The sequence below is a fragment of the Delphinus delphis genome, chromosome 4 (genome assembly GCF_949987515.2).
Source record: "Delphinus delphis chromosome 4, mDelDel1.2, whole genome shotgun sequence".
NCBI lineage: Eukaryota > Metazoa > Chordata > Mammalia > Artiodactyla > Delphinidae > Delphinus > Delphinus delphis.
Window position 1 is genome coordinate 61,711,580 of NC_082686.1, and position 22,526 is coordinate 61,734,105.

A 22,526-nucleotide genomic window follows, 5' to 3' on the forward strand; every position below is an offset into this window, starting at 1 on the left:
TAGAAGGCAAAATTTAATTTGAGTGTGTAGAAATTTCTGCGAGAAGGAATATGGAACGATTACCTTGTTTTCTTATTTGTGTTTTCTGAAATAGTTATGTTTAAAAGGAAATGCCCCCAAATTGGCCAAGATTTTAAGAAAAGGTAATGTCCTTGTAATCTGGCTGAGTTCAACCTTTGGTAATAGATAAATTCATTTTTACAAGTAATACAAATGACTTCAGATTTGGATTGTATAAGGTGGTTAGTTACAGGATTCATATTTTTGTGAGCTACAGAATTTAACCGGCTGTGTTCCAAATATGTGAGTTCATAGTTACCTGTAATATGTGTTAATAGAACAAAAAATTGCTGTCTGAGTTTAGCACTGTCTCCTCAGTTAGCGACCAACTTGAAGTTAGGTCGGGTACAGACAGACCAGTTACCTGCCTTTCAACTAGTGTGAGGGCAATCGATTGACCTTTTTTTTGAAGGTTTAAAGAAAAAAATGATTCCTTTTGTATGCGAATTTTGTCAAGGTGCTTCCCCCTTTTTGTGTTTTGCACATTATAGGTGATGGAGAATGACCCAGCAACAGAACTACAACGATAAAAATCATACTGACCTTGAATGGGGTGGGGGATTGTGGGTAAAACACGCTCTAAAGGGGAAAAAATAGTAAGTATCATGGAGAATTGATATAGATAGATATAGATATATCTTACTCATGTTTAGCTTCACAATTATAAAACAGATGAATTTTCATGCCTACGGGATCATATCTCCTGTAAAGCATTTGTCTGTCCTTCCTGCCAACACTAAATTATCAGAGAGCTATTAGTAAACTTTAACATCCAAAGTCTTTAAAAAAATTAGCTAGAATAGGGGATAACACCTTATTGTGGTAACCCTGCAAACAGGATCCTGTCCTCCTCTGGAAAATCCACCAAGATTACAGATTTTGGGGGGTGTTGGTATTGAGGGTATTTAAATGAGTAGTGATCAAATTCAGGTCATGCATCTTGGCCCTGGTTCTGGGCTCTTTAACTTTTGACAGATGACCCTGTGGTAACTAAAGACTCCTTTCCTCCCTTTAAGCCCTACAGTTCATATCAGCTTTAGCCAAGCATCTAGAAAATTTATTTTGGTAAATACTAATTCGATTTTTCCCTCAGATTTTTCCTTCCACATTACTGATATCAGTGCAAGAGTAATGCAAAGACACTAAGCTTCTTGGCATGACAAAATCTGATTTTTAGTCTTTTCCTTCATCCCACCTCCCTGTGATAATACAATTTCATCTTAAGTTTGATCACCAGTCAGATTTGCTTGATGACACATCCTGTTCAGCAGTAAGACGTGCTTTTCTTTTAAACGCTGGAGTCTCAGCTTATGACTCGCTAACAGTGCCATCCCCAAGCTACTGACCATAAATTGAACGTGCTGAAAGAGTTCAGGCTTTAAGGTATCCTCTACTTGTCTCATCAAAACCCAGGTTTAACTCTAAATCCTCCTCCGGGGCTCTTTCAGAAAGATAGAATGTTGCATTAGGGATAGGATGTATTACTTGCTACCCCCAAACCCTATAATGTAATGTAATCATAATACTTTTCTACATTCCTCCTAGCAGCTTGGTTAGATAAAGACCAGTGATAAATGAAAATCAACAAAAATCAAAACCATAAAAAGTAAAGCATATGTGCACATTCAAATCTGATCTGCCTGCCATCTTGTGTCATAAGCTTAGAAGAGTAGATTTTGCCTGGAATTTGGGCACTCAGTACATCTGGACACTAAGAAAACCCAGTCTCCTTGAAGAGTGAGCTTTCCTTTCTTGGATGAAAGGTGTGGCTTAAATGCCAAAGTTTCCTAAGTGCATTAAGATGGAACAAGTCAATAATAGCACAGTGAAAAATTGTGTCTTAGTTACACAAGTGTCAAGGAGAAAAATGTTTTAAACCTCCAACTGGTTATTTGGTATTAAGTTTCCAGCTTTGAAAATAAATAGCTAAACTGCTTTCAGCATTTATAGAGCAGTTGGAGACCACTGTCCCATATTATACTATATCTATCTTATTTTATTCTTATTACAATTATTATTCAGACTGTTTAAACGACTCAGCTTAATATTTTCTCATCACACTGTTCACAGCTGGGTAAATGCACTCTGCCCTCATTTCGACAAGACCATTTATATTGTTAAACATCTCATCCACCCCCCTCTCATTGCCTCTTCAATGATTTCCCACCCTGTTATCATCATCTTAGCCCCATCACACCCCATTAGTTATTCTCGTTCTCTTAATTTCATCCTACTGGCTTATCATTTCTTAGATGCTTCCCCATCCTAGCTTTTTATCCTTATTCTTCCACCATCATTTTGCTGTATTTTGTAGTTTATGCCAGGGTTTATGGGCTCCTGTAAGAGTGTAAAGTGAAGTAAATACCACTTAAAGTGAAAAAGAAATCTCCGACTTTTAACATTTAAACGTAGGGGAGAGCAGGAACCTTGGTGCTATGTGCTCTGTCTTTTTCCTGCTAGTATTTGAGGAGGTCAACACAGCTTATCGATTGATTGGGAGGTTTTAAGAACGGAATGCAAGGTTTACCCCAATACGATCTGCTGTGGCTCTTGGTAAGTCTGAGCTTTGGTTTCTTATCTGCTAAATGGGGTGGAGGGTGTTATTGGCTGATTCTGCTCGGACACCATAAAAAACAGTTAAACTGGAGTTAACACTTTGAAAGAAACCCCTCTGAATTAAAAGCACCTAAATGACAAAAGCTGGGGTTGAGAGTAGGGTGTACAGAGAGAGGTAATTTATTAACTCAGATATGATTTTCTTTTATTTTCCAGTGGGTATTGGATATGGTCAATGGTCTCTCTGGAAGTAGGTGTATTCAATGTTTACTCTTAAATCTAAAACTAGTTCTGGTGCCCATCTATTTCCTACTGTATCCACAGAGAGCCCTCATAAGGAGGGCTTTCAAACTACATATAGATAGTGTTCAAATAGCTGCTCGAACTGCTTTATTACACGGCATCCAGTAGTAGCTGGTTGAGGCTTTGCCAAGTCTTAACCAGCATCATCACGTGGTGTATATTTAAGTGCTGGGCCTCAAAGGTAATCACTTAAAATGACTTCTGAAGAAGCAGGGAGGCCCTGATTTTAAGGGCTGTCTCCAGTGCTGGGTTGCTTAGGTTGTTCTTAAAATGTAATCAAGTATAGGTTTACAGGTCAATGATCTTTCAAAATTAAAAAGAAAATTTTAAAACCTCCTACACACAGATGTGGTATGGCTCAGTGCAGATTTCTTTGTATTTTTATTCTTTGGTACTCAAAATAGTAGCCTCAAAATACCTTACCGATCCACACATTTCTCTAAAGTAGAAGGTAACTGATCAGTAGGACTGTCCTTCAACGTGACGAATGCCTTCTTTTTTTTTTTTCCAGTATGTGGGCCTCTCACTGTTGTGGCCTCTCCCGTTGCGGAGCACAGGCTCCGGACGCACAGGCTCAACGGCCATGGCTCACGGGCCTAGCCGCTCCGCGGCATGTGGGATCTTCCCAGACCGGGGCATGAACCCATGTCCCCTGCATCGGCAGGTGGACTCTCAACCACTGCGCCACCAGGGAAGCCCACGAATGCCTTCTCTTGACATGCCTAGGGTCAAAAGCTGAGCAGTAGGCTGGACTCTCTGCTCAAAATCTCAATGTGCCAAAGATGAACCAACGGTCTCACTAATCTAGTGGACTCAGGCTGGTGAGGGTTAATGGAAATGGAAGTGGGAGGTGGTGGAAGTAGTGCCCCTCGGTGGGAAGGAATATAACAATATTTAGTCAGTGAAAAATATCAGTAAGTGAAAAAAGGAGAAAGAAGTTAGATGTCTTTTCACCTCCAAACTACCAAAGATACATGTCCTAACATTTTCCCTACATATACAAATCTAGATAACGTGTTGGTTTACAGCCTGGACTCTGGAAGGAGATTACCCGAATTTAAATCCCAGCAGCCTTACTTAGTTGCACTAGTTACTTAACCTCTTTGTATAATGGAGAAATACGAGTGCCTAATAAGGCTGTCCTGATGATTAAATGAGATCACGTATGTTAAGTGTTCGGCACATGTGCAGAGTACCTTGTACATACTCACTTGATAAGAAGTGATGGCGTTAAAATCATCTCCCTTACTCTTCCTCCCTACCTGTTGCTTTAAAAATAACTCAGTGCAAGCAATAAAACAAGATAAGGTTTCCTTTGCGGCTGCTTTGCTGTCACCAGTGTGGATACACGGACTCTGTTACGTTACACATGCTGACAACGCAGAAGTCCAAGTCTTCACCCACGTGATACATGTTCCCACATCTTACAAAAACTAAGGAGCGGAATCCTTGACTGTATACATTGTACCATGGATTAATGTGTACAGAGAAACGATATAATGTAACACTTTGCCAAGGACGGAAAAAAGATATAAAAGGCATTACTTGGATATATAGGCTAAGGGAATGGATCCTTAATAAACAGAATACTAGGATGTGTGGAGGACAAGACAAATGAGAAAGGAATGCTTCCACTGGCTTAGGAAAAATGACTATGAATACAAGGTATTCTTGCACTCTCGTTCAATTATTTTGACACTTTTTTTTTTTGCGGTACGCGGGCCTCTCACTGTTGTGGCTTCTCCCGTTGCAGAGCACAGGCTCCGGACGCGCAGGCTCAGCGGCCACGGCTCACGGGCCCAGCCGCTCCGCGGCATGTGGGATCTTCCCGGACCGGGGCACGAACCCGTGTCCCCTGCATCGGCAGGCAGACTCCCAACCACTGCGCCACCAGGGAAGCCCCCATTTTGACCCCTTTGAAGATAATATTTGAATAGAGAGTGAAGAAGCATATGTATGTATGTGATGGAGGACAAGATGTATCAGTGACCGCAAACTGACACTGTACAAAGTCAGCACGTCACGGCGGTGGACATGGAAAATGTGCTGATGCACCAGTGAAGATGGATAATCATGAACTCTTCAGGGGCTCCGGCTCTGGGTTTCTACCTGCTGCTGCCTCTGGCTGGCAGCAGCTCACCAGCTGGCTCGTCTGCTTTGGACCGGCTGGGTCAGCAGAGCATCCCGCTGCCCACATAATGCTCTCTGTCACGGGTGCTGGCCATGGCCGCCCCTCCCAAGCATCTCTCCCCTCCTGACCCTGTTCTGTGGAAAAGTACCGCCACCAGCAGTGTCTTCCTTCTTCCCAATAAACCCATCTACTTTGAATCTAAGTGATGGGCAATCTGTTCACACACGTACTTTCTTTTTCTTCATTTCTTTCTCTTCCTCTCCCTTGTGTGTGCTCTCCTCCCAACCTTTTACCTGTGTAAATTGGTTACCACAGAGCCTTATTCTTAAAGATCCAGCTATGAAGGCTGTAACTCCACATCTCCCAAACCCAATTCATGGTGGCAAGGCAGTTGCGGTGGAATTGCCATTCCTGTTACACAAGGAGCAGAGCTTCCTCCTTAAAATGTCGAAGAAACAGGATGACAGTAGATTCACTAATGTTTGACAATTTTAATAGCTTCTTTTCCCCTCAAAGCCCAGTGACCTTTTGCATTCTATTCTTCTGTAGGTATTACGCCTCCTAACTTTCCCGTCAGGTGGGAAATCAATTCTAAGCCGAACGCTGAGGCATGTGCTTCCTCTCCTCTGCCTGCGGCGGTGTGCAGAGCTGGTGCCAGTGCGGGCTGCCTCGAAGAGGGCCCACCGAAGTAGCACATCATTAATCACAGCCCTGTACTCTTCTCAGAGGTATAATGAGGGTAACTTCTATGAAATCATCAAGGGCAATATGACCATAATATACTTGCCCAATTTCTTGATTCTTAGTTTACAAACAGAAGTTCTATAAGATTCTTGACATTTCTTAGTCTTACTGGGTTGCGTACTTGAAGTGGACTTTTGTGAACAGGACCATGGTATTTCAGGGCTTGAGATCACCTTTCATCACCACCAGCAGACCAGCAGTATCTCTATTATTTTTGACCTAGTCCATGCTCTTCCTCTCTTCCTCAAATGTTTCCTTTCCCCCTCTTCCTCCCTTTCTCTCTCTCTCTGTCTCTTTCTTCCTTTCACACCTGTGAAAAATAGGCTATCATAGAGCCTACTCCATCCTTCTATCCTTCTTCCCCATCCTCTCTCTCAGTCTATGGGTATCATTGTATTTATTATTTGAAAAATATCATTAGCACAGTCCTTTTTCTGGGTGGGATAACAAGAGAAGAAAATTTGCATACTTTCATGCAAATTTATAGTTGCTCACTTTCTCTAACTAATCCAATTATCCCATTTTCTCTTTTCCAATCCCTACAAAACCTCTTGTTAAGTGTATGTTGTTCTGCTTAATCAGCTCACCTTAGATTTGTCGGAATCTCAAATTCATAGTTGAGGCTCTTTTCCCCCCTATGTATGGAATCCCTAACGTCAAGAACGAAACAGGTAAGTACATTTCTTAATAAATATCTTCTCAAGTGTTCTGAGATATCGATGTCTCTAGCTTAAGTAAAGAGCACTGATGTTTGGTCTTTGGAGACAAGTCAACAGGGATATGGATTTTAAACTTCATAATGATGCAGCATTTGTAGCATAGCTGTATCCCATCACACGTACAGACTGAAGTCAACGGGAGTTATGAATGAGAAACTGAAGGCCGAATTTAGAATAGTTTGTGGTGTTTTTTTTAAATAAGTGGATTGGATCTTGAGCAGTTGTAAAATGGCTCTAATACTACGTTTTGAGGGAACTATCACTTAAATTGATTTTTCTCCTAAAAACTTTTCTCTTGAAGGCTCATCTAAACTGAATAAAGCAAGATGGAGACATTTATCCTGGTCATAGTATTTCTCAATTTTCCAATTCAGCCTGTGCAGAAAAACAACAACAACAACAACAAAAAACAAATTCCTAGTGGCTTATTATTTCAAAATAATAAATTTGTTGGACTTTCTCTTTTAGTCCAAATGAACTGTCTACCCCAGCACATGCTATCACTTTTGTTTGTTTTACTTATTCTGATAAACATTTTCCTATTCTAAGTGTCATCATTTCCCCTGATCTCACCCATCGTACTTCTGTTTCTCAGGAGGCATTTGACTCTGTGCTCATAGCTGCCGGACCAACAAGGCAGGGGGTCAGGTATCTGACTACAACATGCCGCTCAAGGGAAAGGCTCTAAGGTGGGCTTTCTTATTAATACCAATAATTTAAAATCACTTGTCCTTCCTTAGTCTGCCTTGAGGACCTTCTTTGGTCTTCAGCAGAAGGAGCTTGGGTCCTCTCTCTCACCATCCCATCTCTCTTCCAAAAATATATCAGACAAGTAATGTTTCCTGCTGTCATATGGAAACCTTTCTGCAACGGTTTTCCTCCCTTAGATTTTAGATTATGTTTTAATCATTCATTCCACTCTTCCTCTTGTGTTGTTAAAAATACACTTTCTTTTTACAGCCTCTCCCTTCTCCCAGCACCTTATCCATCCTCACTGAATATTTCTCCCTCAATCACTCCCATCACTGCCATTTTTTAAGTGTCATCCACTTTCCATGATCTTACACCATCTCTGCTCCTTAAAGAGACCATCCCCAAAGAGATGTTTGTTCTCTGAATAGTCTTACAGTTTAACCAACCAGGAAAAAAAGAAAAAAAAAAAACAACTAAACTAAGAAAACAAACAAAAAAACAAGGCAGTTATCAAAAGCACACGAGGGAATAGAGAGGAGAGGTATTCACTTGTAAATCTCATTTTACGCAGAGGGATTGTGAACCTGTGTTTTTGTTTCAGTGGCTATACACTGATTTTTGTTTAAGTTTACCTTTAAAAGATATGGGAATGATTTTCGAGTTTTCCACAGGAGAACTCCATCGACTTGGTCTCCCAGGCAGCTCCCTGCTTTGGCATACTTACTGAAAAGTACGAGGCTGGCGTTGGTGACCCCCAGACTGTTGGCAGCCACGCAGGTGTAGTTGCCATAGTGCTCTTCAGTGACGTTGGTCACCGTCAGGGAGGACTGGCCCTCCGTGCTCTTAATCTCAAGGCCATTGGCATTGTTTATCCTAAGGGTTCAAAGACAGCAGAGTAAAGAGAAACACTGATGAAGACTTGGTATAGTAATTTCTTTTTCATCATTATATTGGCGAAAAAGGAGAGAAAGGAAGTAGGCAGAGCTTGTTGTTACTGCTCAATTCCTCATTTTAATCATGCAATCCCGTAGTATCAGAATCAAAGTCCATTGATGGAGAAGACTCGGGAATGGATGAGTTTCATCAGGCTTTGGTTTCTGCTCTAGGAGAGAAAGACACGCAGGTGGACACTACCCCCGAACCACCTGCCTCACCCTATGTACATAACCTGAGTGCTTTGGGGTTCAGTTTAAGAGCTACAGCCCCGGGGCTTCCCTGTTGGCGCAGTGGTTGAGAGTCTGCCTGCCGATGCAGAGGACACGGGTTCGCGCCCCGGTCCGGGAGGATCCCACATGCCGCGGAGCAGCTGGGCCCGTAAGCCATGGCCGCTGAGGCTGCGTGTCCGGAGTCTGTGCCCCGCAACGGGAGAGGCCACACCAGTGAAAGGCCCGCGTACCGCAGAACAACAACAAAAAGAGCTACAGCCCCAAAGCACTTGGTAAAAAACCTTGGAAAATAAAGAGTCTAATCGGATAGGCCTACCTAATTACAGCCGGACTTGGCTTTGTCATTAGGGCTTCTGGTTTCCCTTGCTGAGCAGGGGAGACCTGGCGGAGCAGTGGAGGTGCAGCAGGTTTGGCACATACCTGGTGTCGTCCCGGTACCACTCAAAGTCAGGTGCAGGCACTGCCGAGGCCTCACATTTGAGAGAAGCTTTCCGCCCGGTGGTGGCTTCGTTGCTCTTGGATTCCGTGATAGTGGGAGGATCTGTAGGAAGGACAGATACACAGTTTACATGAACTTTGGACGGTGCTCCAGAATTTCCACACAAGAAGGAATGAGGAAGGACAATCTGATTGCAGAGAGGCAGGACAGGAATGGTCTTAAAGCTCCATGTACAAGAATTATGTGATCCACTGAATGGCACGGATCACTAGAAAACTAAATAGAAATAAGAGATTCATGAAACTATAGACTTGGTTTACTTAAATGGGACACTTAACGGGGCTTTATGGAAATGAAACCTAGGATATCTTTTTCCCTCTTCCAAGAGACCATTCGTTATTCCAATCATAGGTTATAATGCTTGCATAGTTTTATTGCTTTTCATAAATTGAGTGGTAATACTAAAGGACTTGGGATTTTAAGTGTATAATTTGAGCACTTTTCTTTTTCACCATCATCGTTATCATTATTATTGTTACCTTTGGAGATGGCAGTAAGAAAGCTGATGAAAATAATAGAGCACCACAGTCCTCTCAGCCAGGCTTAGCCTGATATTGTTGCAGCAATCCAGGAAAACAAACTAATGTCAGATGATTGCTATACTTTTTTCCCTCCTCTGTGCTCCCTTACTGCTATGACCCAGGTCAATTTTGCTTTTATGTGTGAGGGTGCAGTTTGAAGTCTATCGTGGTGCGTAAACACCTTCCTGGGGTACCAGTCTTCTGCTCTCTCTGGTCGTTGTGCACTTGATTTTTTTTCTGCTTAGGACTGAGTCTATAAAACTGTAATGGGCTTGAAATGAGCTCAGAAACACATTCTAATTTGCCATGATTCTTTCAAACAATCCCATGGAAAGTGGAACAAGTGTTTACAGGTCCACAGGACTGAGCGACGATGGTAAACTTGAGCTTTGGGCTTGATGATGCTGTGTCTGTGCAGGTTATGGCCCCTCAAGGAGAAAAAGACTTCTGTCCAAAGGTTATTTGCCAGAAAACAGCAACTTGGCTGTGTGTACATGGACACAATAGACCCAAACCATCTGTTTATATTTTATAAAGGAAAAAGCTTATTTAGGTAAATTAGTGAAGTGAACTCTAATATACGAAATTCATTGACATCTCGGCTCTTCAGCACCTGGTTCAGCTCACTTATTTTTGGGTTTTTGTCTTCATATTCAAAAGCTATTTTCCAAGTTTTCTACCTGTAGAAGACCTGGATCCTCCTAGTTAAAAAGGATGTACAAAAGCGTCATCAGGTTCGTCTGCAATTTTCTCCCCCATTTAATTTTCACATCAGCTTGGACATCTTTAAATCACTGTCCCAGAGAAGGGGAGTTAGGGTACATTTGGATACCACCACCAGCCCGTGTGTAAACATGAGCCAGAGTGGGTGGCTGTTCTGCTTTAGACTTAGCTGCTCATTTTTGTTTAGACGGAAAAAGGCAACAAGATGAGTGGAAAGAACCCTCGACTGGAAACTAGGAGCGCTGGAATTTAGGTTCTGTTTGGTTGTGTGGACTTCCCATCACACACTTTATCTTTCTGAGCCTTGGTTTTATTATCTGTAAAATGAAGGCACCACACATTAACGATCTATATAGCATCCCTTCCAACTTAAAAAATACCAATTCTAGGGGACTTTCCTGGCAGTCCAGTGGGTAAGACTCTGTGCTTCCACTGCAGGGGGCACGGGTTCATTCCCTGGTCAGGGAAGTAAGATCCCGCATGCCTCACGGCGTGGCCACCCCCCGCAAAAAACCCCCACACCAAACCAATTCTAGTCAAAATGGCCCATTCTTCACAAATGGGCAGTTGGTAGCATTAGGACCCAAGTGTATTTTTATACCCATAACTCCTTTAGCCCTTAACCCTTAAATTGCTAAATTCAAAATTGTAACTCATTTATCTAATACATGGGTTGGGAGTCAGGACTAGAAGTCAGAAACAGCACACCATAGGTCTGATTTTGACTATTAACCAGAATTGTGGCCTGGACAAGTGTCTGTACCAGTTTGAGCTTTTTCTTTCTCATCCTTTAAAAGAAGAAGTTAGCTTAAAATGATCACCAAGTTTCCATTTTAAATCCTTTCATTCTATGATTGGTTATATAGATCATTAGAGCACATTAGTTCAATGATTAATGCAATGATTAGTGGTAGTGGTGTGGAGGGGGGAGCTATTTGTATAGAGATGGGGTATGGAGTAGAGGTTAAGAACTTGGATTTAAAGTTTGATAGACCTAAGCTCAAATCCAGTCTATGTCCTTCACTATCATTCATCATTAGAGAGCTCAGTACTTCGTCTAGAGTCACAGTGTCTCAATTTCCTCATCTATAAAATGCTGGAACCAGAGTCAGGGAGGTCCATTTGGAGACTGCTGAAGGAACCCAGAGATAGCCTGCACTAGGTCTTTGATAAAGGGGCTGGAAGGGAATGAACAGATTTGAGATTGAGAGATATGAGCCTCAGAATCGACAAGATTAGATGTGAACAGTGAGGGAAAGAAGGAGGAGTGTCAAGGATCACACCCATGTTTCCAGCGTGGGCACCTAAGTGATGCCATCCACTGAATAAATGTTCGTTTCCCGTCTTCACCTCTTCACTGTATTAGGCTAGGCTCTTAAACTGCCAATGACTCTACCATCTGTAGCACGTTGGCCAGAGGGACGATCTTGCTTGTGATTCAATTGGTTTGTTCAATTTGTAAAATGAATTTTAAACAGTGTTTGTGAGTTTCTGGAGCCGCATGCTTCAGACTGACAAATCCTTAATGATAACCACCACTTTTCTAAACCAGGTCCAATCTGGGCCAGACTCCACATTTTCCATCACCGCTACCTCTGGGGCTCATAGTTGGGGCACTTCAACATAATAATCCATGGTGGCGGTCTTCTAGCCCTTCCGCCATGGGACCAGGAACACAAGTCCCAGCTGTACAGTTTTATGGGTGAGTCCTTCCTCACTCTAGATGCTTCCTTCTATGTGGTGGGAGCTTATTTATTAAACCTCCTCGCTCTGGAACCCAGGGGGTGATTTTTCTAACTGAAAAATTAGGGAAGAGCAAACTCGGTTTGTTTGCTCCACCTCTCCCCTTTCTTCCTGCTGGGACCAAACTTCTGTCAGGGAGCAGAGGTTCTCCTCTGCTTCTCCACACTGATGTCTTACGTGGGCTCCTTCCTTCCTGCTCTCATGTGGGCAGGCCTGTCTCCGTCCAGGGCTGCCATGATTGGGAAGGTAGGTTGGCCACACTAAGCTGCTACCTCTAACCATCTTGATCTCTAACAATGGGGGCAACTGGGCCTCGTGTATGTCTCCTTTACTTATTTCTCATTTTGTTCAGAACCTGAATAACTAAGTAGTACTATTTATTAGCGCCTCAGAGATGACAGCATGGGAAGGATGACAGTGAGCTAGGGTTGAACACTTTCAAACGCATTGATCTTGGGGCAGGATGACACTGGTCAATTACAAAGACCAAACACTTGCTCCTTTCCTTGAAAATCTGGGAAGTTTCTTGTACCAAGGTATAGTCACAGATAATGATAAATGTATGAAGCGTTCATTATTTCCAGTATTTCTCAAATGACACAGTGGTGCAGGTCTGTCCCACAGCTTATTGGAATGAACATTTCAAAATTCATTTGTAATGAATTCTGCATAGGTGAGGCTAAGAAAAGTTATTATAAATCATATTGTGGCATGCCTAGTAGAGTTAAAATAATAGATGTCCTTGCTCAGAATATGGTTATAATTAAAATGTGGCTTAATAAAAATGCTATACAGAGGTCCATTGTTATTCTTTACGTGACTTTGCAATAGCTTACAATTGTCAGAGGACTCTCCCAGTTCTTATTACTTCAAAATTCTGGGTTCTGAAAATATTAAGGGCTTTCTTCTTATATCACCAATAATAAGACTCTTTCAATTAGAATGAATAGGATAACAATGACAGTGGCCTAGCAAACAGAATATCATTCATTTAATCTTCCTAATGTTTGGAATAATAGTATAAAGGAAAAAATTCTTAATAAAAGATTCAATATATAGACATTTACCATGTGTCAGCACTCTACTAGGCTTTATTTATTCTTTTCATCCAAACGGTAACCCTAGGAAACAAGGATTATTAACCCCATATTATGAATGAGAAGACAGATTTGCAGAGGGTTAGTAAATTGTGCAAATTGACACAGCCAGCATTTGACGGAGTCTATATTGGAACCCATGTTCTGAAGCCCATGCTCTGAATCTCCCTGTGTTTCCATTTGAGTGAGTTCCTTTAGAGAGAAATTAATTCCTAATAAGGGAAAACAACGTTTAGGGGAGTATGCTGGTAGTTTAAAAGGCAAATGTTACGTAGTTCTGCTATTAAAAGGTACCCAAGATGGCACAAGGTGCACTGGCACAGTGGACATGAGCCCATATTAGAAATCAGGAGATGTGGGCTCAGTTTTTGCCTGTGCCACTTACGTTGTCACCTCTTGAAGGTGACGTGTTAACTTCTTGAAGTCCCTCACCTTTGAATGTAGGTGATAAGGCCTTGCCTACCTGTCTCACGGCTTTGATATAAAGATCAAATGAAATCTCATATATCAGAGCACATTTAACACCTGAAGTGATTACATTTATTATTTTTATTACTATTACTCACATGGTATCTTGGAAGGAAAGAGGGCTTTGGGATTAGACCTGGACAGAGTTTCAACTCTCCCACTCACAGGTTCTTTGATTTTGTGGCAGAGAATGCTTACATTCTCTGAGCTTTGTTTTTGTCCTCTGCACGGAGATGATTTGATTATCTCCTGGGTTCGTGTGTGATGGTGGACCCACGGGGTGGAGGCAGAGAACACAGGCAATAAGAAAGGCATTGTATCCAGAGAATTTAAAAACAATAATAAACCTAACTAAAAGTTGTCTTTTTAAAAAAAATCACCATGTACCAGCAATACTAAACCAAACATACCAAACGATGTTAGTGATAAAGTAAATACTCCTCCTACTGGGGCAGGCTGGGCCCCATATGCCTCTTTCCTTGGTTGGCCACTGTTGGTGTGATGATTATGGTGAATCATACAAAATTTCTAATAGAGTCTTGGTACTATGGAGATACTCAGAAAATGATGGTTCTTGTACACATTGCAAAGTTATACTAGCAAATGGCAGTACTCTGGATTCTTATTGAATAGTTCCTCTGATGATCTCATAATAGATTCATAAACATTAGCATGTGTCTTTATTGATATTATCAATAAAGATGTAAGAGTAAACTAAAGGTTGGCATGGAGAATGGAGAGGTGTAGTCATGAATAGTTAGAGAACGTAGCCAGTTTGGTTCCATATTGAGCCATTATTTTCCTCAAGGTGATTTTGGAATCAAAGTACTGAAAAGTCCAGTTAAAATACAGTAATATTATCTGGAGACGACAGATGTCTCCAGTCCCAACTGTGGAATCTATGGTAGGTAACCTCTGCTTCCTCTAAATAAATGGCTCTCAAATGTAAGGGCAAGCTTTAGAAATGCCAGAGTCCCATGTCCCCCAGCATATATGTTGGGTTGGTTAGCTCTGGACACCAGGGTGGGGGCAGAGCTGAGTTGAAAGGGAGATGAGAAGAGGAAAACAAGTAATAAAGCGTGACAATGTGAACCTAGTTGGAGAGAGAGCTGTGGGAAAGCTGAAGGCAGAAATATTAGCTGGTCAGTGGGGTTTGGGGGCAGGCTTGAGAGCTGGGGGCAGCTTTTGAGGAGAATTTCTCCAGGAATAGGAAAAGTGTCCAGTATAAGAAGAGTCCAAATAAAATTAAGTCCTCACTAACTGAACACTTACTATGCATTAGACATTATGCTTGGGATACTGGGCACTAGAATGAGACAAACCCAGAAGTAGCTACTTTTAATGCACTATGAGAACTGATATTGAGGGATTACACCTAGAACCTGTAAATGAAAGGAAACTTGTCCCTAGGGCTGGAATCTGGAAGAAATTAGCAACTATCCTGTAAGATACAAGAAAACAGAAGTCCTGCCTATTGTACAAAATTTTACTAAGCTTATTTAGTTGAGGAGATTTCGGGTCAATAATTTAGCTTCTGTAAGCTCCAGGACATCCTACCACTTAGAAAATAGATTTTTCATGTCAAATGGTTATGCACAGTACTGTAGACCAACTGTGGAGAAGGATTACCCAAGAGAAATAAAAAGGAGAGACTGCAGAATCCAGCTTGCAAGCTAAACAGGAAGAACTGTTCTGTCTCTCTTGTTTACTGCTCTAGCTTCTCAGTGCCCTGGGACAAATATCTGTCAGCAAATGAGTAAATGAGTCAATGAGATGCTAGCAGGAGAAAATAACCAGCACTGGGATTTTTTTTTTTTTTTTTTTTTAGTGGTATTGTGGATCTGTTCATTATGATAATCTATTCAGCCATTAATTATCTTAGCCATCCTGATCCCCTGACCTAATTCCAAACCTTGTGTCTTGAAAAGGAAGAGGAATCAGCTTAAATAATGGGGCATTTTCATAGCAGGCAGGCTTATATGAAGTGACAAACTGGAAATTTCTCAGTTTGCATGAGCTTTGCTGGCCAGACCTGGTTCTATAATTTAATCTTGGAGACTACATCTACTTGATACAACTACATTTAAGTAGGGTGAATTGTTTGAATAGGACAACAGGTGCAATGGCTAGTTGTTTTAATATAATAGAAACAAAGCTTATGAAGTGTTGATAAAAAGGTGATTCCAAAGGGCATTGATTTAGAACATGCTTCCTGATTTGTGGCATACATCAATTTGCAAAGTTTGGAGAAATGTTACAAGAGCAGAGTTTATCTGTTAGTCTTTCACCTATTCATTCAGTAAACATTTACTGAGCAATTTTTACAAGGTCAGGTATGTGCTAGATGCTGCTGGTTAGGACAGACTGTCTGACTAAGCTCATTAGAGTTTTCTATGTAATTTGTTATGACGTCATTTTAGAATCTTGAGTCTCTGTCCATATTCTTCTGTGGTTCACTCATCGTGAGGAAAAGCTCACATTTTTATAAAAGGCTTTTCTTGAAAATTATCAGTATTTTCTTCTGTTCTAAGTTACACTTTGGGGACAGTCAAGAAGGAGCAATGTCAGAATAATTGTGCTAATAATAATAGGACCCAGGCGGCTGGCTTTGATCTTGGGAACCATCTGCAATGCGGACCGCTTTGATGTCTCACACAATGGAAGCATAAATATTTTCTATGTACTCCATGATTGGACTTTCAGAAATCTAATGAAGATGAAGGTCGATTAAGAGAAAATAAAATCTTAACTCCGGAAGTCAGAGAAGAGGTGGTAGATGATGGCATGGCTGTGTGTACATAAAAAAAAGCTAACTAACCTAATTATAAACTTATATAAACACCGAGGGAAATTGCCTTTCATGTGAAAAAAAGGTCCTAAAGCATTTTATAACACTGGGATCATTAACGTGTCTTTGAAACACACCCAGAACTGGAAAAGAATAGTAATACTGGCATTTCAAAACTCTATTACTTAAAAAATCGCACTTCAGGATAAAAGCACTTCGGATCTCATCAAATGCATCCCCTTGTTCTTGGAAATGAGTGCCATAAATGCTACAGCAGAATCCTATCTGTTAGATTCTTCTAGGTCGGGTGTGAAGGGGATTTCGCTTTCTGTTTCAGAAGGCTGCCAGGCTGGAGCAAGACCACAGGAAATAGTGCAGTCCAGCATTGACCGGGTCACTTAAGACAAGTTTCCTCAGCTCTTTGGGCCTCAGTTTCCAAATTTTTTAAAGTCAGACTAAAGATGATCTCATGAGTTTACTGTGAGGATTAAGTGACAAATGTAAATCCCTTAATCAGTGCTGCACATAGTAGGTACGAAGAATTGAAAACTTCTCTTTCTCTTTCTCCTGAGAGCATGGGCTTTAGAATCAAACAGGCTAGAGTGTGCATCCCTTTTCTTACTCTTGCTTTCTGTGTCATTTTGGAAAGGCAATTATACCTCCTAGGGCTCTAGTGTTTCAAACTTTAAAATGGACTCAATTATATCTACCTTGCTAGGGACTTTATACAGTATCACTGGCACACAGTTTAACTACATGGAAGGCTTAAAATAATGGAAAGTAACTTACAACCATCCAAAGCATATTTTCAAACATGGGTTAAGATGTATGTGCATGTGTGTCTGTGCGCCTTTGTGCATGTGTGTCTGTATGTTATATGTGCACACGTGAGTATATGTATATGTGTGGAGTGTGTATTTGTGTGTGTATTTGTGTTAAACACACAGGAAGGAAGAACTGTCGGGACATCCTTTTATCCCTGTCACTAGCCACAATGATGTGATCTGGAACTTGAATCTGAATGATGTGGACAGTCACTCCTCACTGAACAAGGTAAATGAATTCTCTTTATTCCTTTGCTGGGTGACACATCACATGGATCCGCCCCCGCCCCCCATCCTTTTGAACTACATCTAAGGATCCTTTCATCTGAGAAGTTCAAAGTTTGCCCACTTACCGATGTATCTTAGTGAAATCTTCCTTTCTAATGCCCATACTTTGGGACAAATAGATAACCAATATTAACTTATCAGGTATCCCTCGTAGCCACCGGGGACACATGGTATCTGACCACAGTGGCTTAAATTTGTTCCCAAGGCCAATTAGTTCAATAGCGGAGGATAAAATATGGTCTTGAATTATTCTCTTCTGACAAACAACACATTAAGGTGGAAATTCCAGTTAAAGCAGTTATGAGTTGTTGTTTTTTTCCAAAGTGGTATGACCTTGGTCTCCACAAAGACTAGAAGAGTGATGGCCTAAAGTGCTACTGCGGTCTGATCATGTTTTCTTAATTCTGTAGTCTAAGTAAAAGGCAGAGCGTATTGTTAAATGCATTATAGGTTATATTTAGAGTTGGTACAGTGGATTTATCAAATTCAAGGGCCAAGTCCTGCCCTTGGATACGTCCAGTGTACAAATGTGCATCCCTGACTAGAGGAGCATCTGCTTGAAATGCAATGTTCTTTTGATATAGGCTCTTTAGAGCTCGCTGGAGGTGGAGGTGGGCCCTGGGCACGTGGCACCTGCTGGCTCCTGCCATACTCACAGTTCACAGTGACCTTGACTTGTTTGACATCCGCCGAGGAGACCTCATTGGCAGCTTTGCACTCGTATTTGCCTGACTGCTCCCTGGTGATGCCGAGGATCTCCAGATATTCTTCTTCTCCTTCAAATTCTCTTCCTGTAAAACAGAGGTTTGCATGATTTTTTTTTTTTAAGTTTAAAATATGCAGGAGATCCCCTCTTTTTTTCTTTTGAGAAGCAATAGAACCACATGGCTTTTCAATAATTTGACAATGTTCTTTGTCTGAGGTCAGGTTCTATAGAAGCAGACTCCAAGACAAGAAGTCATTTGAAGATGATTAAGGAAGGAAATGTTCTCAGGAAAAACTGGTAGGGGAGTGGGAAAATGGGATCTGGCAGAGAAAGGAGCCAAGCTGGGGTGCAACATCAGGTCTCATCCCACAGATGGCGACTCAGCTCAATCCCTCAGGGAGATCTGGGCACAGCACAGGTCCCACTTCAAAGTTATGCTGACCAAGAATCAAGAAGCTGGAGTGTTTATACATCACACTCATCCGTCACTGGCTAAAGGTTTAGAGCAAAGTGGGAGTCGCGGCGAGGGGCATGCAAGTTGTAGAGCGGTCAGGAGGGCAGTCATTGAAGTGCTGAATCATCGATTAGTCCATGCTTCAAAGCACTCTTTCAACTAAAGTTGTTATTAGGACACGTGGCTTCCCTTCGAGAAACTGTCACTCTTCTCCCCTAGATTATGTGGAGTTCTCTTCACGAAGGTCATGTTCGAAACCCTGTCTTACAGTTATGGTTTCCTTGTTCAGTGTCAAACTACATCACCAATGAGACTTTCAGGCCTTGGACCAGATCCAAGAGATTGTGTTGCTGATGGTGCATTTTGTCACGTGGGAGGGCTAGGGAGCTAAATATGATTGGCTTAACCACTTGGGATTAGGGGTCTGGAGGCCCTTTTTAGAAAGTTGCACAAAAATGTCTCCATTTTCATAAAGAAATGTCAAGATAGGCAGGCTTGTTTAATTCCCCTGATTAAAAGACTTTATTTCTGGAGAGAGAGAGAGAGAGAGAGAGAGAGAGGAAATGGAGGCATGGAGGTGGAGAGTCGGGGGAGAAAAAGGTGAAAGAGAAAGTGAAGAGGAAAGGGGACTGAGCAGGGAAGAGCTTGGCCAGAAAGGCCTATAGACATCAGCTAAATTCAACTTCCCTCATCCTCAAGTTACAAACCCCACTGCTGTGGGGTTAGGACAGAGCAGCTGGAAGGGTGCTAAATAACACAGTCCTGCCACCATGAAGAAAACTTGCTCCTGGTCATCCTACACTAAATGGTACCAATTAATAGCTCTGTTCGCATGCCACAAGCTGTTTTCCTTTTCTGGAAATTGCCTGATGGCCAAATCAACGTAACAGCCAGCCAGCACAGAGACAAATTCACTGCCTAAATATGTCAGCTCAGTCTGTTAACTAGGCTCCCAATAAAACCTAGGGCCTCTTTTTTTTTTTTTTTTTTTTTGTGGTATGTGGGCCTGTCACTGTTGTGGCCTCTTCCGTTGCGGAGCACAGGCTCCAGACGCGCAGGCTCAGCAGCCACGGCTCACGGGCCCAGCCGCTCCGCGGCATGTGGGATCTTCCCGGACCGGGGCACGAACCCGTGTCCCCTGCATCGGCAGGCGGACTCTCAACCACTGCGCCACCAGGGAAGCCCGAACCTAGGGCCTCTTTGATAACATTCTGTAACGCAACTGTCAGGAATACTCCAAGCTTCAAGTCTTCTGTTAATTGTCACTAACAGTAGTTTGAGGAAACTCTGAAGTCCCAACAACAAAAAGGCAATAGTTATAATTATTTGGTTTGGAGTCCTGCACATTATCTAGCACATGCTTCTACTGAAAACTTTTTAGAATTAGCCTGTAAGGGTAGAGCTGCATATTACTTATAATAGGCCATCTTATTTCCTGCCTGTGTTTTCACCTTTTTTCTTCTCCACACTCAAGCGAGTAGTCAGACCCAACTTCTCATGCTACAGAAGTAGAATGTGGTAGGAAAGAAAACAGAAATCTTAGAAAGGGTAATAGTCCACTTTACTGGGTTAGCTGGGAAGACTTTGGACTTGGAGGAGAAAAAAAGATCTTTCCAGCATACTTGCAGCTATGAACTGAGAGTCATGCCAACGAAGTGATGCTAAGAATCTTCTAGTTAAATATAAATACCCTGAAGACAAATGGCAACATTGACAACTGCAGGCCAAAATAGGATAAAGCTCATTAAAAATCTGGAGTGCAAAGGTGGGATTTACAGTAAGACAGCATTATTGATTTTGAGAATAATGGTGGATTATGATGAAAAATGAGTAAAAGATGAGTTCAGAATGGTTTAGGATTTCTGCCCTGCCCTGCTTCTGCATCCATCAACTTTATTCCTAGGTAGGTACAGCGTTGTTAGTAGAAGAAAGGGAGAAGGAGTATAATCTTCTTAGAGATGGCTAATAACACTGAATTCTTTTCACGTCACATGAAATACCTAGAAATGCTGGGTAATGGATCCCTACCTTGCATTTTGAATTTCTGAAAGGTATAAACCAGTTCCAGGCATGGGAATGATGATTTTTTAGCAACAACCAAGGCCCTACCCATTTGGGAAGCTGGCACCTGTGACAGTAGACATTAAGATGAACTAGAGAAAATGAAGTAATATTTATTGGTTTTGGGACCTCGGATTCTTACATGAATACCAATGTAGGTATTCATCGTCTCATTTTTTCCCGATAACCAGATAATAAAACAAATCTTCGTGGGATGAATTTTCAATCTCATGTCTCTAGGAAGAATTTCCCCCAATACTACATGGGGATGAAGGGGGAGTTTTCCATTAAATGCCCCACCCATAAGGCAGAAAGGTCATTTTTGTTTCTCCCATGCTAGTTCTCCTGCACGCTGATGGCCACCTTTATCTCCAGCATACAATGTGCACAGTTGGTTCACTAAAGCAGGGGAGTTTCAAGATGCAAACCAAATAAAGGTAAAAGAAACTAGCCGGTCTTCCCTCATCCAACAATCTTGACAAAAATTTAAAATATTAAACAATACCTCTGGCCCCTTGTCATTCTTCCTTTATCTCTTGGACCCTTCATTTGAAACTCTTATCCTGGCACAAGAAGTGCCAAGAAGCTAGTCTATTTTTCTTGCCCCCACAGGAGACTTTACTCACATTATCTCTCCTGGTTCACTTGAGCATTTCTCATTAATCCACAGTGATTTGAGAGGAAAGGGATACTTTTGGGCTGCTAGAAAGTCAAAGAACCAGACTATAAATTCCTCGGGGACTGTGTCTTGCAATATCCCCGTGCACAGCACAGAGTTTGGCACAGATTCATTACTCAACAAATGTTTGTTGAGTTAGCTGAACTGAACTAAGAAACACAAGCAAAAACTTGAGTCAGATTCAACACATCATCTAGCTTAAGAGAACCAAGTATTGAAAGGTACTTTCCGTACCTTCTGTTCTTTCTGTAATCGAAGCTGGCGTATAAAGCCACTCCCTTTTAATGATCCTAACAAAACACCCTTTTACTGGGGAAGGACGGGTGTGCTGAGTACTCTGCTGTGGAAATGCTGGGCGGGGCATCTCTGGCCATGCCCTGAGAATGTATCTGCTATGCAGATTTATTATTTCAGGAAAAGGTGTACAGACACCAGCAGAGCCCCAGGTGGAAATGGGCACAACGCCGTTCCTTTCACCTGATCAACTGCAGTTTCTTGTTTCAAGGCATGGAATACACCACGTTAATCTTGAGTCGCAGAATTTTTTTTTTTTTTTTTTTGCGGTACGCGGGCCTCTCACTGTTGTGGCCTCTCCCGTTGCGGAGCGCAGGCTCCGGACGCGCAGGCTCAGCGGCCATGGCTCACGGGCCCAGCCGCTCCACGGCATGTGGGATCTTCCCGGACCGGGGCACGAACCCGTGTCCCCTGCATCGGCAGGTGGACGCCCAACCACTGTGCCACCAGGGAAGCCCCTGAGTCGCAGAATTTTAAAATGCATTCAGGTCCTCTTGCTCCTCTCCCTTGGCTCCCATGTATCTGTCCACATCAGGGCACCTGTTTGCCATTCTTTCAGTTCTCTCTGACTAGCTGTTCTCAACCCAGGGGTCCTGTCACCATCTCCCTATACTCTCTCAAGAGAAGACTTTTAGGCCAGAATCTGACATTCAACCTGTTGGTAAATTCTCTGGTGGCATAAAGCCGTATGGCTAACGTGGGCCCTTCTCTTGTTCCTATCTATTATTTTCTGCCCTTATTTAAATGTTTACCTGAAATGCAAATTTCAATATTTTGGTATTTTAAACATCTCAACCTGTTTCCACAAGCTTGCTCACGTCGCCGAGTGTTATATTTGTTCTGGGATCTAGTGTTTAGTTTAAATCTCCCTTTGCTTACTGTGCTTTTGTGTCTCCTGGCAATATTCAGCTACCAGGCTAAATAATTTCTCATCCTCCTAAGTGTATGCACGTTTCAAACGCTTCACATAATTAACATATCGCCTCTTAGCCACTGTTTACTCAAGTTC

At 42.0% G+C, this 22,526-nt stretch overlaps 1 protein-coding gene across 1 annotated transcript in view; it reads right to left on the reverse strand.

Annotated features, from left to right (window-relative positions):
• Positions 1 to 22,526, reverse strand: part of LSAMP (limbic system associated membrane protein) — a 643,487-nt gene that overhangs the window by 24,586 nt on the left and 596,375 nt on the right. Inside the window, exons 4-6 of the mRNA XM_060010684.1 lie at positions 17,980 to 18,114; positions 8,793 to 8,913; positions 7,931 to 8,079 (exon numbers count right to left, since the gene is read on the reverse strand). Of these exons, the coding sequence (XP_059866667.1) occupies positions 7,931 to 8,079; positions 8,793 to 8,913; positions 17,980 to 18,114 (405 nt within the window). The remainder of the gene's footprint in view (positions 1 to 7,930; positions 8,080 to 8,792; positions 8,914 to 17,979; positions 18,115 to 22,526) is intronic.